Genomic DNA, 17370 nt, shown 5'->3' with positions numbered 1-17370 from the left:
CACATACAGACACAGACATATACATATATACACATGTACATATTCATACTTGCTGCCTTCATCCATTCCCATTCCCACCATGCCCAGCATAAAAGAGCATCCCCCTCCAGTGAGGTAGCACAAGGAAGAGACAAAAAATAAAAAAAAAAGGTCACACTCGTTCTCACCCAGTCTCTAGCTGTCATGTGTAATCATGTGTAATGCACCAAAACCAAAGCTCCCTTTCCACATCCGAGGCCCACAGACCTTTCCATGGTTTACTCCGGACACTTCACATGCCCTGGTTCAATCAATTGATAGCACATCATCCTCGGTATACGATATCTTTCCTATTCAGTCTATTCCTTGCACTTCTTTCACCCTACTGAATGTTCAGGTCCCGATCTCTCAGAATCTTTTTCACTCCATCTTTCCACCTCCAATTTGGTCTCCCACTTCTCCTTCCCTCCACCTTTAACACATATTACCTATTTGTCAATCTTTTCTCACTCATTCTTTCCATGTGATAAAACCATTTCAATACACCTTCTTCTACTCTCTCAACCACACACTTCCTATTACCACACACCTCTCTGACCCTTTCATCACTTACTCAATTAAACCACCTCACACCACATAATGTCCTCAAACATTTCATTTCCAACAAATCCACCCTCCTCTGAACGACCCTATCTATAGCCCATGCTTCGCAACAATATAACATTGTTGAAACTGCTATTCCTTCAAACATACCCATTTTCACTCTCCGAGATAATGTTCTCAGCTTCTACACACTCTTCAATGCTCCCAAAACCTTCACCTCTCCCACACCCTGTGACTCACTTCCACTTCCAAGGTTCCATGTACTGCTAAGTTCACTCCCAGGCATCTAAAACACTTCACTCTCCTCCAGTTTTTCTCCATTCAAACTTACCTCCCAGTCAATTTGTCCCTCAACCCTACTGAACCTAATAATTTTGCTCTTGTCCACATTTACTCTCAACTCTCTTCTTTCACACACAGTTTACCAAACTCAATCACCAACTTCTGAAGTTTCTCACCCAAATCAACTACCAGCACTATATCAATAGCAAACAACAACTGACTCGCTTCCCAAGCCCTCTCATCCAGTATACCATATCATTCCAATACACTCTTTGCATGCCTTTCACACTCCAGCATCTTCAGGCCCCAACTGCTCAAAATTATTTTCACTCCATCCTTCCATCTCCAATTTGGTCTCCTTATTCTCCTTGTTCCCTTCACTTATAACACATATATCCTCTGCATCAACCTTTCCTTCACTCCTCCCTTGCTACTCATACATGAGCCTTACACCCTTGACAAAACTTCTCTGCATCTAGTAGCTTTCCTTCTACACCATATATTCTTAAGACCTTCCACAAAAGATCTCTATCAACTCTATAATATGCTTTCTCCAGATCCATAAATGCTATATACAGATCTACACAGCTTCTATCACTTCTGAAAACACACTGCTCCTCCTCAATCTGATGCTTTGTAATACCTTCACCCTCTCAATCAATACCCTCCCATACAACTTACCAGGTATACTCAAGAAACTCATAATGTCCTGTAGTTTGAAAACTCATCCTTATCTCCCTCACCTTTGTACAATGGTACTATATGAGCATTATGCCACTCCTCAGGTGCCTCACCATGATCTATACATTCAATGAATATTCTTAATAACCAATCAAAAACAGTCACCCCCTTTCTTTGAAAATTCAACAGTAATACCATCCACTCCAGCTTCCTTGCTGCATTTCATCTCACATAAGGCTTTCACAACCTCTTCTCTCTTCACCAAACCACTCTCCATGACTCTCACTTTGCATACCACCATGACCAAAATACCCTAAATTTGCCACTCTATCATTAAACACAATTAACAGTCCTTCAAAATACTCACTCCATACCCACCTCACTTCAACACTACCTGTTATCACTTCCCTCTTTTGCCCCCTTCATCGTTGTTCCCATTTGTTCTGATGTCTTCTGCACATCAATTACCTCCTTCTAAAACATCTTTTTATTCTTCCTAAAGTTTACTGATACTCGCTCACCTCAACTCTCATTTGCCTTTTTTTTTTAACTCCTCAACTTTCCTCTTGACCTCCTGCCACTTTCCACCTTCCCTTATACATCTAATCATCTTCACTCTTTCCCTGTAATTACTCCCCAGATGCCTCTCTTTTCTCTTTCACTAACAACTTTACTTCTTCATCCCACTACTCACTACCTCTCTAATCTGCCCACCTCCCACCTTTTACATGCTACACACACCTCTTCCACATGTTATCAATGCTTTTTCATATACCTCCCATTCCTTACCCACTCCTATCACCTCATTTACTCTCACATTTTGCCATTCTACACTCAATCTCTCCCTTTTTTTCTTCACACATCTCCTTTCCAAGCTCACTTACTCTCACCACTCACTTCTCCCTTACATTGTTTCCTATTTTGCAAAACTTCTATGAATCTTCATCCTCATCTCCAAAAGCTAGTGATCAGACATTCTACCAACTGCCCCACTAAGTACATTTACATTTATGTCTCTTTTTTAAACACTTTATCAATCAATATGGAATCTAATAATGCCCTCTGACCATCTTTCCTACTAACATATGTATACCTGTGTTTATCCCTCTTTTTAAACCAAGTATTCCCAATCACCAGTCTTTTTTAAGCACATATCTCCACAAACTCTTCACCATTTCCATTCATAACACTGAATAGTCATGCCCCCCAATCATACCCTCAACTGCCACATTACTTACCTTTGCATTTAAATCACCCATCACTAATACCCAGTCTCATAAATGAAAACTACTGACACACTCACTCAGGCGCTCCTAAAATACTTGCCTCTCATGATCTTTCTTCTCATGGCCAGGTACATAAGCACAAATAATCACCCATCTCTTGCCAATCATTTTTAGTTTTACCCACATTAATCCAGAAATCACTTCCTTACAGTCTATCACAACTACATCTGGAGCTTTTTGTCCTCTCACCAACCCCTGACTTTACTCCCAAGATATTTCCAAACCATTCTTCTCCTTTATCCTTTTTTCACTCAGAGCTAGAACATCAAGGGGTCTTTTCTAAAACATACAACCTATCTCTCCTCCCTTCTCATTTTGGTTACATCCACACACATTTAAACAACCCAATCTGAGCCTTCAAGGAGGATGAGCACTTCCTGTCTGGCTCCTTCTTCTGTTTCCTCTTATAGAAATTGAAATAAAAAAAGGATAGGGTTTCCAGCCACCTACTCCTGCCCCTTTAGTTGCCTTCTATGACATGCAGGGAATAGAGAGGTAGAATTCTTTCTTCCTACCTCATGGATAGTTTACACAAAACTTCATCTAACATTTATTTGCAGAATATGCCACACTTTGCTCTTAAAAAACATTCATCATACACTGGTAATTTACTTTAGTTGATTTTTTGTGATGTCACATTTTAAAAGTAACTACACCAGACCTAGGCTTATTTCATGGAGAATTTAATTGTGTATCTATCATCCTCAAATTCTGCTTTGCTACCAACCAAGTTTCTCAAGGATGGAGATGGAGTGGTATTCAATTTGATTCTCTTTGTTTTCCTATGGACAAGTTGGGAATTATATGAGGCTGTGAATGTCTTACATGCCCTAAACTTGATGTCTGGACAGCTTCAGAAGCAGATTCTGGGTAAGTGAAAGATGATATCTTAAAAAAGAAGAAAGAATCCTTCTCAATTCCTTAGTGGGTGAATCAACTTAGAGCATTCAGAGACCATGCCTTGGAGCCTTCATGAAATCTGTTTGAGGTTTTGGACACATACTTAATCCAGGGGGGGACTCTTGTTCTTCAAGGGTCAGGTAGCTGCAAGGTGCTGGATAAGAATAAAGATGTCTTTTCAGATCAACATGAGAGTCTGCTAGCTCCAGAGTTCTTCACCCATAATGCCCAAAGGGTATAGCAAAAATATTTTCCTGATGGGTTGTACCCTATCTGTCCAGTCTTAGTAACCAGAAGTTCTTGCAAATCTTTGCCTATCATAAGAGTTTAATCTTTACTTAACCATATCTAAGAACCCCCTTTTGCAAGTTTCTCTTTTCAATGAGGTTTGTAATGTCTGGGCAGATTTCCACTTAAGGTCCTGTGAAACTGATGTGTTCTTACTTGCACTGGAATCACTGGAACCAGATTCTCCTTTCCCCAGTTCATGTTCTAGGCCAAGTTCCTCTCAAATAAATTTCTTTCTCTGAGTTTAGTCACCTTGGTAACCTTAAGATAGGACAACCAACCAAAGTCAATGCCAGAATCTGCTTCAGCTTTCCTGTACACTACAAATGACTTCCTTGTTTGTCTGAACCACCATTAGTCCTAGTAAGACTCTGACCTTGAATCCTGAGTTTTGGGAGTTACAAATATGTTTCATCCAAACATTTCTACTGCAAAAGCGTTGGCGTATGCTTGATGGATAACATTTACATGACTAATTCATCCTTTACTTATAGATAGCGCCATCTTGGCTTGGGGAAATATTTTAGGCCTTCCTCAAAGTTCAAGGCAGTGGAATATACTGAAGGATTATGTTTACAATTCCCTTCTGTCTTTATTTGTGACAATAACTTGGTTAGTCATACTTTTTGCTTTTATAACAGTGCCTATCAAGAATCCCTTTCTTGGATTTTGACATTAATGTGACAGACTTTATACTGGGCTATTCACCTTAGGCCTCTTTTCTGAGATAACTGGTTGCCTTTTCCTTTGGTTTAAGACAAATCTTTCATAACAGGTTTAGTTTTTCCAAGTCTTTTTAGAAAAACTCTTTTCCTTGTAACTTTTGGCTCTGGAAAAGAATCTGCAATTTACATGCCTTGTCCAGACACAAACTTGTTTCTCATTAACAAAACTTCCAGGGGTAATCTTAACTAAGCCTCAGTTTTTGTTCAATAATGTTACCATTAGATTTTGAAATGGTTTCAGTGTTATCTATTCTTGGAAAGTTTCACTTAGCATTATGCCCTAGGGTAGTTAAATTTCACCAAATCTTTTGGACTTCTATAGTTTTTTCAAAGAAAACTTTTTCTCTACCTGGAGCAGGACACTCACCTCACTGTCTCATCCCACACTTTATGCTACAGAACATAATGCTGAGGAAGGTGGCACCTAAATTAGTCTTCCTCAAAAGGCCTTAACTGGAGAAATCCAGAATAGCGGCCTCTGGCCCCATTTTTATCCACTTTGACATATGCTTCTTTAGTTCAGAGGTACTGGATCTAATCTGTATGGCTCCAGGGTTTCTTCCTCCTGGAAAGTCAGTTTTTGGTACATCAATCATCTATGATGGGAGTTAATTTCTTGTTGGATCTTTACAGAAAATCTTTTCTCTAACCTTCCTTGTTCATGATAGTAAGCTCTCATGCTTGCAGGGTAATAGCCAAGGAGAGAAATAAGGGTTTTGTAGAATGAAAAATTCTCACTCTCTAGGCCAGTACTCTATGAGCAGCTTGTAATAGCAAAAATCTGCTCAGAGGATACCATCTCAGTGCGAAAAGATTTTTCAAGAGTGAAAAGGTTTTTTATTCGTCAAAAACCCACATTTCTTTTCTTGGTTGCTTTTCTTCACTGCCTGGCCTACCCTATCTATAAAAAGCAACTTTTTCTATGCCTTTTGGTTGCATCCATAGGCTAACACTGCAATCCATGAAAATAAGAGAGCTCTAGTTTCTGTGAGCCTGTGGGAAGATAATGTCAGCCAGGATGTAGGCACTGCTTTGCTGTGACAATGGGCCCCAATAGTTGAGCAGGGGTTCAGAGATTGATGGATCATTCAAAATGGGTGAGCAACACTGTGCTTCCTTACCAAATGTATGGAGTTATGATGGAACGTAACCTTATACTCCTGAAGGATATCTCATGCTCTCAGGGTACTGCTTCAGAGAAAAAAAAGGCTTTTCAGCTTTCAAAAACCTCATCTTTTGTATGCACAGAGCATGACTAGCATTACTTTGTCATGTATTTGTTTGCCTTGCTGATTCAACTATATGGCTTCAACAGCATTATAAGAGGATTAGAGGGATGAAAGGCAAGTAATGATTCTTGCATGAAAACATTTTTGATAAATAAATACAATGATTAAGATGTTTTTATGCTCCATCCTCAATGAAAAAAAAGAATGCAACACATCAGAATTCAGGTTTCTTTAAGAATGTGCAAAATCAAAACCATGCTAATCAATGGAAAATTTAGATATAAAAGGAGCACCAGTCTCAGGTACTGATCCTTGAATTAAAATGAGGCCTGACAGAAAAAAATAAAAAGTGATGATAGACCAGCCCCTTAAGGGAGACTGTGCAAATCAAGAAAAAGGACAGAAAAATTAAAAAAGAAGAAAAAAGGACTGATAAGAGAACTTATCAACATGGACCTGTTGAATTAAGAGAAGAATTACATCAAGAAATGGGACTCATCACAAAGTAATGAAGGTAAGCTTATGAGTCAACAGTTGATGAAGAACGTGGTAAGAACTCACAAAATAAAACAGAATATTAGCTAAAAAGCAGACTAACCAGTGAGCACTTGATGAGGTGAGAATGATGCATGATGGACTGAGTATAGTTTGGAGAGAGTTGAGAGATGTCGGTATGTCCCTGCAACACATACACAAGGTCCCACAGGTTCCTCACTCGTACATCACCCTGTATATGGTAAAAGAAAGGACTGCATCATAAAAACTGTAAGGCTTATTTGTTTATTCTAAAATCACTTCATGGGTTAATTATCTTAAAAATGACATTCTGCTCCCAATAAAGATTAGCACTAAGAAAACTTACATGCATTAGATGGGTACCTCTGGAAAATAAGAAGCACCAACAAAATTAGGTATATGACATTTTTATTCAAAGAACATCACTAATGTTGGTATGATAACAGGAAAGTGCTCACGAAAAAACAGCAGTTCCAAATCCAGTGAAAGAGCAATCAAAATTATGCACTATTATGTCAATGAAGAAACCACATCTTACATGCTTTAACCCTCAAACTGCTCCCATCAGCATCTGCCATTCTTTGGAGGACTGCTCCCATGATGATATAACTTTTCCAACCTCTATTTGAATATCTAAATGACTTACCGTTCTATCAATAGCCTCCAAAGACCTCTTCTGTCACCAGGTAAGCAATGGAAAAATTTCTACTCATATCAGTACCCTTTTAACTACCATCATAGGGGTAGAGCCATCAACTTAATCATTATGTGTACATGGTGACACAGCAGAAATTACATAGATTGTTGGATAACATAAGTGATGAGAAGGACCAGTTATCATGTGTATCAGTTGGTACAGTAGGTGAAGAAGAATAAAAAAAGAAATGTAAAGAAATAAGTAGCTCAGTGATTCTAATAGGACATTACAAAAGATAAAGGAGGCTAGCATCTGTGTCCCTCACCACTCTTGCTAGGCCTTTGTTTAAATGAGAGATTATATATGAACTACCTAATTTTCTCATTGGAACCTTGAAGTGATGGAGAATTTTGGAAGAACAGTACCAGAGGGTTAACTAATTTCCTCAGAAGTAATCCAATATCCTTCCCACACGTGCCAGCTTTCCTCCCTGTTCACACTCATTTTTACTGTTAGTGCAATATTTCTAAACATATTCATACTATCATACATCAACACTGTGCCTGTACAGTAAATAAAAGAGAAGTGTGAAAGAACGCTTAAGAGAAAAAAAGGAATAAAACCTTTTGTATTACTTCCCTTGTGCCAGCCACTCTCCTTCCTCACTCATTTTTACTATATGCAGTGTAGCATTTCTAAACATATTCAAGTCATTTTCTACAAATGCTGTGCCTGTGTATGATGTACAATTAAATTGAGAAACTAAATTCAAGAGAATTGACATCTTCATGTCTTCTCTTATCAAGAGAAGTTAGATGCATGTATTACCTGCATCCAATCTGTCTCTTACTCAGCAATGGTCTAGGCCAGCACAAAGCTACTTACAGTATAACATTTTCTAAGTATTTTCTCTTACTTTGCATGCCACTCTATCATTTCATGGACAAAAATATTCTAAACTTTACTCAGTTGCACACATGCGGATGGACAACGAAGCAGAGTTATAGATGGAGCTTAGCCCTTAAACAGCAGTGGTTGCAGTGTACTTTCCTAACTAAGCAGGCAGTAGTTAGTAGACAGCCAATGACCAGGGAAGTATATTGCCAGTACTACTGACCAGGGTATCAGAAAAGTTAGTGACAGCTGTACAGCAAGCCAGTACTTCAATGGTTATTAAGCTGCACTCCTCTGACCAAGGTCTTGTCTTTCTGTCTCATGTACATGTAGACTGATAACACTCTGTCCACAAACAGACAATCTGTCCTTGTTATGCATTACACTTGACAAAACCTAACTCACACTGCTCATTCTCTGTAACTCTAGATTTTCCTGCAATGAGCACTATGCACTTTGCCTTTTGGCAAAATGGTAGGAGCAATAGACAGATGTAGTAGGCAGGATCATTAAGGAGAAAAAAAGAGAAGTAATAGGTAAGAACTATATGTAGGAGCATTAGGTAGAAGTAGTCAGTGGGAGCATCAGGAAAGAGCCTCTGCAAAAACTGTGCTAGAGCTGCCCTCTGCCAGTAGCCTTTTCAGGATGAGAAACAAAAAGCTATAAAGCGACACTAGAGTTCTCTAGTTATGGAGACTATTGCCATGGCCACCATCTACAGGAAGTGCCAGGTGAGAACAAGTGTCAGAGATTTATTTATCTATTATACTTTGTTGCTGTCTCCCACGTCAGCGAGGTAGCGAAAGGAACCAGAGGAAAGAATGGACCAACCCACCCACATACACATGTATATACATAAATTTCCACACATGCACATATACATACCTATACATTTCAATGTAAACATATATATACATATACAGACATATACATATATACACATGTACATACTCATACTTGCTGTCTATATTCATTCCCGTCGCCAACCCGCCAACATGAAATGACAACCCCCTCCCCCCACATGCATGCAAGGAAGTGCTAGAAATAGACAACAAAGGCCACATTCATTCACACTCAGTCTCTAGTTGTCATGTATAATGAACCAAAACCATAGCTCCCTTTCCACATCCAGGCCCCACAAAACTTTCCATGGTTTACCCCAGATGCTTCATATGCCCTGGTACAATTCATTGACAGCACGTCGACCCCGGTATACCATATCGTTCCAATTCACTCTATTCCTTCCACGCTTTTCAACCTCCTGCATGTTCAGGCCCCAATCGCTCAAACTCTTTTTCACTCCATCCATCCATCTCCAATTTGGTCTCCCAATTCTCGTTCCCTCCACCTCTGACACATATATCCTCTTCGTCAATATTTCCTCACTCATTCTCTCCATGTGACCAAACAATTTCAACACACCCTCTTCTGCTCTCTCAACCACACTCTTTTTATTACCACACCTCTCTTCTACCCTTTCATTACTTACTCGATCAAACCACCTCACACCACATATTGTCCTTAACCATCTCATTTCCAACACATCCACCCTTCTCTGCACAACACTATCTATAGCCCATGCCTCGCAACCATATGACACTGTTGGAACCACTATTCCCTCAAACACCCATTTTTGCTTTCTGAGATAATGTTTTCACTTTTAAGACATTCTTCAACGCTCCCAGAACTTTCGCCCCCTCCCCCGCCATGTGACTCACTTGTGCGTCCATGGTTCCATCCACTGCCAAATCCACTCCCAGATATCTAAAACACTTCACTTCCTCCAATTATCCTCCATTCAGACTTACCTCCCAATTGACTTGTCCCTCAACCCTACTGTACCTATTAACCTTGCTCTTATTCACATTTACTCTCAGCTTTCTTCTTTCACACACTTTACCAAACTCAGTCACCAGCTTCTGCAGTTTTTCACACGAATCAGACACCAACACTGTATCATCAGCGAACAACAACTGACTCACTTCCCAAGCCCTCTCATCCACAACAGACTGCATACTTGTCCCTCTCTCCAAAACTCTTGCATTCACCTCCCTAACAACCCCATCCATAAACAAATTAAACAACAATGGAGACATCAAGCACCCATGCCACAAACCAAAAATCACCAAGAACCAATAACTCTCCTCTTTTCCTACTCAAACATATGATTTACATCCTCGAGAGAAACTTTTCACTGCTTCTAGCAACCTGCCTCCCACACCATATATTCTTAATACCTTCCACAGAGCATCTCTATCAACTCTATCATATGCCTTCTCTAGATCCATAAATGTTACATACAAATACATTTGTTTTTCTAAGTATTTCTCACATGCATTCTTCAAAGCAAACACCTGATCCACACATCCTCTATCACTTCTGAAACCAAACTGCTCTTCCCCAATCTGATGCTCTGTACATGCCTTCACCCCCTCAATCAATACCCTCCCATACAACTTCCCAGGCATATTAATAAACTTATACCTCTGAAATTTGAGTACTCACCTTTATCTTCTTTCCCTTTGTACAATGGCACTATGCATGAATTCCACCAATCCTCAGGCACTTCCCCATGAGCCATACATACATTAGATATCCTTACCAACCAGTCAACAATACAGTCATCCCCTTTTATAACAAATTCCACTGCAATACCATCCAAACTGGCCGCCTTGCTGGCTTTTATCTTCTGCAAAGCTTTCACTACCTCTTCTCTGTTTACCAAATCATTCTCACTAACCCTCTTACTCCGCACACCACCTCGACCAAAACACCCCATATCTGCCACTCCATCATCGAATACCTTCAACAAACCTGCAAAATACTCACTCCATCTCCTTTTCACATCACCACTACTTGTTATTACCTCCCCATTAGCCCCCTTCACCGATGTTCCCATTTGTTCCCTTGTCTTATGCACTTTATTTGCCTCCTTCCAACATATCTTTTTACTCTCCATAAAACTTAATGATACTCTCTCACCCCAACTCTCCTTTGGCCCCTTTTTCACCTCTTGCACCTTTCTCTTGACCTCCTGCCTTTTTCTTTTATATATCTCTCAGTCATTTGCATTATTTCCCTGCAAAACTCATCCAAATGCCTCTCTCTTCTCTTTCACTAACAATCTTACTTCTTCATCCCACCACTAACTACCCTTTCTAATCTGCCCACCTCCCACGATTCTTGTGGCACAAGCATCTTTTGCACAAGCCATCACTGCTTCCCTAAATACATCCCATTCCTCTCCCACTCCCCTGACATCCTATGCTCTAACCTTTTTCCATTCTTCATTGAGTCTCTCCTGGTACTTCCTCACATAAGTCTTCTTCCCAATCTCACTTACTCTCACCAATCTTTTCACCCCAACATTCTCTCTTCTTTTCTGAAAACCTCTACAAATCTTCACCTTCGCCTCCATAAGATAATGATCAGACATCCCTCCACTTGCATCTCTCAGAACATTAACATCCGTAAGTCTCTCTTTCACGTGCCTATCCATTAACACGTAATCCAATAATGCTCTCTGGCCATCTCTCCCACTTACATACATATACTTATGTATATCTCTTTTTAAACCAGGTATTCCCAATCACCAGTCCTTTTTCAGCACACAAATCTACAAGCTCTTCACCGTTTCCATTTACAACACCGAACACCCAATGTACACCAATTATGCCCTCAATTGCCACATTACTCACCTTTGCATTCAAATCACCAATCATTATAACCTGGTCTTGTGCATCAAAACTGCTAACACACTCACTCAGCTCCTTCCAAAACATTTGCCTCTCATAATCTTTCTTCTCATCCCCAGGTGCATAGGCACCAATAATCACCCATCTCTCTCCATCCACTTTCAGTTTTACCCATATCAATCAGGCAACGCTCGCTATATGTTTTGGACAATCACATGTTTACCAAATGGCGTCCTAGCTTCATCTTCGGTGTATATGAACTGACTTATATTTCTCTCTTGTGCCTCCCCTAATGATGTGATTATTACACAAAAGTGCACTTGGGAACTTATCGTGTTTCATTTTCTCTGTGGACTCATAGGAATATCTTGATCACGCGAAAAATTGTGATCCTTTTCAATATATATATATATATAAATATATATATATATATATATATATATATTTTTTTTTTTTTGCCGCTGTCTCCCTCGTTTGCGAGGTAGCGCAAGGAAACAGACGAAAGAAATGGCCCAACCCACCCCCATACACATGTATATACATACGTCCACACACGCAAATATACATACCTACACAGCTTTCCATGGTTTACCCCAGACGCTTCAAATGCCCTGATTCAATCCACTGACAGCACGTCAACCCCGGTATACCACATTGCTCCAATTCACTCTATTCTTTGCCCTCCTTTCACCCTCCTGCATGTTCAGGCCCCGATCACACAAAATCTTTTTCACTCCATCTTTCCACCTCCAATTTGGTCTCCCTCTTCTCCTCGTTCCCTCCACCTCCGACACATATATCCTCTTGGTCAATCTTTCCTCACTCATTCTCTCCATGTGCCCAAACCATTTCAAAACACCCTCTTCTGCTCTCTCAACCACGCTCTTTTTATTTCCACACATCTCTCTTACCCTTACGTTACTTACTCGATCAAACCACCTCACACCACACATTGTCCTCAAACATCTCATTTCCAGCACATCCATCCTCCTGCGCACAACTCTATCCATAGCCCACGCCTCGCAACCATACAACATTGTTGGAAGCACTATTCCTTCAAACATACCCATTTTTGCTTTCCAAGATAATCTTCTCGACTTCCACACATTTTTCAAGGCTCCCAGAATTTTCGCCCCCTCCCCCACCCTATGATCCACTTCCGCTTCCATGGTTCCATCCGCTGCCAGATCCACTCCCAGATATCTAAAACACTTCACTTCCTCCAGTTTTTCTCCATTCAAACTCACCTCCCAATTGACTTGACCCTCAACCCTACTGTACCTAATAACCTTGCTCTTATTCACATTTACTCTTAACTTTCTTCTTTCACACACTTTACCAAACTCAGTCACCAGCTTCTGCAGTTTCTCACATGAATCAGCCACCAGCGCTGTATCATCAGCGAAATCCAACTGACTCACTTCCCAAGCTCTCTCATCCCCAACAGACTTCATACTTGCCCCTCTTTCCAAAACTCTTGCATTCACCTCCCTAACAACCCCATCCATAAACAAATTAAACAACCATGGAGACATCACACACCAATGCCGCAAACCTACATTCACTGAGAACCAATCACTTTCCTCTCTTCCTACACGTACACATGCCTTACATCCTCGATAAAAACTTTTCACTGCTTCTAACAACTTGCCTCCCACACCATATATTCTTAATACCTTCCACAGAGCATCTCTATCAACTCTATCATATGCCTTCTCCAGATCCATAAATGCTACATACAAATCCATTTGCTTTTCTAAGTATTTCTCACATACATTCTTCAAAGCAAACAAATATATTTTTTTTTTAAAGAAGGAACAGAGAAGGGGGCCAGGTGAGGATATTCCCTCAAAGGCCCAGTCCTCTGTTCTTAATGCTACCTCGCTATCGCAGGAAATGGCGAATAGTATGAAAAAATATATATATATATATATATATATATATGAATAAGAGCAAGGTTATTAGGTACAGTAGGGTTGAGGGTCAAGTCAATTGGGAGGTAAGTTTGAATGGAGAAAAACTGGAGGAAGTAAAGTGTTTTAGATATCTGGGAGTGCATCCGGCAGCGGATGGAACCATGGAAGCGGAAGTGAATCATAGGGTGGGGGAGGGGGCGAAAAACCTGAGAGCCTTGAAGAATGTGTGGAAGTCGAGAACATTATCTCGGAAAGCAAAAATGGCTATGTTTGAAGGAATAGTGGTTCCAACAATGTTGTATGGTTGCGAGGCGTGGGCTATGGATAGAGTTGTGCGCAGGAGGATGGATGTGCTGGAAATGAGATGTTTGAGGACAACGTGTGGTGTGAGGTGGTTTGATCGAGTAAATAATGTAAGGGTAAGAGAGATGTGTGGAAATAAAAAGAGTGTGGTTGAGAGAGCAGAGGGTGTTTTGAAATGGTTTGGGCACATGGAGAGAATGAGTGAGGAGAGATTGACCAAGAGGATATATGTGTCGGAGGTGGAGGGAACGAGAAGTGGGAGACCAAATTGGAGGTGGAAAGATGGAGTGAAAAAGATTTTGAGTGATCGGGGCCTGAACATGCAGGAGGGTGAAAGGCAGGCAAGGAATAGAGTGAACTGGATCGATGTGGTATACTGGGGTTGACGTGCTGTCAGTGGATTGAATCAGGGCATGTGAAGCGTCTGAGGTAAACCAGGGAAAGTTGTGTGGGGCCTGGATGTGGAAAGGGAGCTGTGGTTTTGGGCATTATTGCATGACAGCTAGAGACTGAGTGCGAACGAATGGGGCCTTTGTTGTCTTTTCCTAGCGCTACCTCGCACACATGAGGGGGGAGGGGGATAATATTCTATGTGTGGCGAGGTGGCGATGGGAATGAATAAAGGCAGACAGTATGAATTATGTACATCTGTATATATGTATATGTCTGTGTGTATATATATGTATACGTTGAGATGTATAGGTATGCCTATTTGCGTGTGTGGACGTGTACGTATATTCATGTGTATGTGGGTGGGTTGGGCCATTCTTTCGTCTGTTTTCCTTGCGCTACCTCGCTAACGCGGGTGACAGTGACAAAGCAAAATAAATAAATAAATCAATATATATATATATATATATATATATATATATATATATATATATATATATATATATATATATATATATATATATATATATATATTAAGACTTTTAGATGTTAATGTGCTGAGAGGTGCAACTGGAGGGATATCTGATCATTATCTTGTGGAGGCTAAGGTGAGGATTTGTATGGGTTTTCAGAAAAGAAGAGTGAATGTTGGGGTGAAGAGGGTGGTGAGAGTAAGTGAGCTTGGGAAGGAGACTTGTGTGAGGAAGTACCAGGAGAGACTGAGTACAGAATGGAAAAAGGTGAGAACAATGGAAGTAAGGGGAGTGGGGGAGGAATGGGATGTATTTAGGGAATCAGTGATGGATTGCGCAAAAGATGCTTGTGGCATGAGAAGAGTGGGAGGTGGGTTGATTAGAAAGGGTAGTGAGTGGTGGGATGAAGAAGTAAGATTATTAGTGAAAGAGAAGAGAGGCATTTGGACGATTTTTGCAGGGAAAAAATGCAATTGAGTGGGAGATGTATAAAAGAAAGAGACAGGAGGTCAAGAGAAAGGTGCAAGAGGTGAAAAAGAGGGCAAATGAGAGTTGGGGTGAGAGAGTATCATTAAATTTTAGGGAGAATAAAAAGATGTTCTGGAAGGAGGTAAATAAAGTGCGTAAGACAAGGGAGCAAATGGGAACTTTAGTGAAGGGCGCTTATGGGGAGGTGATAACAATTTGTGGGGATTTGAGAAGGAGATGGAGTGAGTATTTTGAAGGTTTGTTGAATGTGTTTGATGATAGAGTGGCAGATATAAGGTGTCTTGGTCGAGGTGGTGTGCAAAGTGAGAGGGTTAGGGAAAATGATTTGGTAAACAGAGAAGAGGTAGAAAAAGCTTTGCGGACGATGAAAGCCGGCAAGGCAGCAGGTTTGGATGGTATTGCAGTGGAATTTATTAAAAAAGGGGGTGACTGTATTATTGACTGGTTGGTAAGGTTATTTAATGTATGTACGACTAATGGTGAGGTGCTTGAGGATTGGCGGAATGCATGCATAGTGCCATTGTACAAAGGCAAAGCGGATAAGAGTGAGTGCTCAAATTACAGAGGTATAAGTTTGTTGAGTATTCCTGGTAAATTATATGGGAGGGTATTGATTGAGAGGGGGAAGGCATGTACAGAGCATCAGATTGGGGAAGAGCAGTGTGGTTTCATAAGTGGTAGAGGATGTGTGGATCAGGTGTTTGCTTTGAAGAATGTATGTGAGAAATACTTAGAAAAGCAAATGGATTTGTATGTAGCATTTATGGATCTGGAGAAGGCATATGATAGAGTTGATAGAGATGCTCTGTGGAAGGTATTAAGAATATATGGTGTGGGAGGCAAGTTGTTAGAAGCAGTGAAAAGTTTTTATCGAGGATGTATGGCATGTGTACGTGTAGGAAGAGAGGAAAGTGATTGGTTCTCAGTGAATGTACATTTGCGGCAGGGGTGTGTGATGTCTCCATGGTTGTTTAATTTGTTTATGGATGGGGTTGTTAGGGAAGTAAATGCAAGAGTTTTGGAAAGAGGGGCAAGTATGAAGTCTGTTGGGGATGAGAGAGCTTGGGAAGTGAGTCAGTTGTTGTTCGCTGATGATACAGCGCTGGTGGCTGATTCATGTGAGAAACTGCAGAAGCTGGTGACTGAGTTTGGTAAAGTGTGTGAAAGAAGAAAGTTAAGAGTAAATGTGAATAAGAGCAAGGTTATTAGGTACAGTAGGGTTGAGGGTCAAGTCAATTGGGAGGTAAGTTTGAATGGAGAAAAACTGGAGGAAGTAAAGTGTTTTAGATATGTGGGAGTGGATCTGGCAGCGGATGGAACCATGGAAGCGGAAGTGGATCATAGGGTGGGGGAGGGGGCGAAAATCCTGGGAGCCTTGAAGAATGTGTGGTAGTCGAGAACATTATCTCGGAAAGCAAAAATGGGTATGTTTGAAGGAATAGTGGTTCCAACAATGTTGTATGGTTGCGAGGCGTGGGCTATGGATAGACTTGTGCACAGGAGGATGGATGTGCTGGAAATGAGATGTTTGAGGACAATGTGTGGTGTGAGGTGGTTTGATCGAGTAAGTAATGTAAGGGTAAGAGAGATGTGTGAAAATAAAAAGAGTGTGGTTGAGAGAGCAGAAGAGGGTGTTTTGAAATGGTTTGGGCACATGGAGATAATGAGTGAGGAAAGATTGACCAAGAGGATATATGTGTCGGAGGTGGAGGGAACGAGGAGAAGTGGGAGACCAAATTGGAGGTGGAAAGATGGAGTGAAAAAGATTTTGTGTGATCGGGGCCTGAACATGCAGGAGGGTGAAAGGAGGGCAAGGAATAGAGTGAACTGGATCGATGTGGTATACCGAGGTTGACGTGCTGTTAGTGGATTGAATCAGGGCATATATATATATATATATATATATATATATATATATATATATATATATTTTTTTTTTTTTTTTTCAAACTATTCGCCATTTCCCGCATTAGCGAGGTAGCGTTAAGAACAGAGGACTGGGCCTTTTTCGGAATATCCTCACCTGGCCCCCTCTGTTCCTTCTTTTGGAAAATTAAAAAAAAAAAACGAGAGGGGAGGATTTC

At 40.6% G+C, this 17370-nt stretch overlaps 1 protein-coding gene across 1 annotated transcript in view; it reads right to left on the bottom strand.

Moving 5' to 3' along the window:
* The window catches only part of LOC139765298 (WD repeat-containing protein 17-like), a 446388-nt gene that overhangs the window by 191365 nt on the left and 237653 nt on the right, over positions 1–17370 (bottom strand). Inside the window, exon 15 of the mRNA XM_071692684.1 lies at positions 6572–6700. Within this exon, the coding sequence (XP_071548785.1) occupies positions 6572–6700 (129 nt within the window). The remainder of the gene's footprint in view (positions 1–6571; positions 6701–17370) is intronic.

This window comes from Panulirus ornatus, chromosome 53, assembly GCF_036320965.1.
Source record: "Panulirus ornatus isolate Po-2019 chromosome 53, ASM3632096v1, whole genome shotgun sequence".
Classification (NCBI taxonomy): Eukaryota; Metazoa; Arthropoda; class Malacostraca; order Decapoda; family Palinuridae; genus Panulirus; species Panulirus ornatus.
Note: the sequence above shows the minus strand (reverse complement) of the source record. Positions and strands in the feature narration are given on the sequence as shown.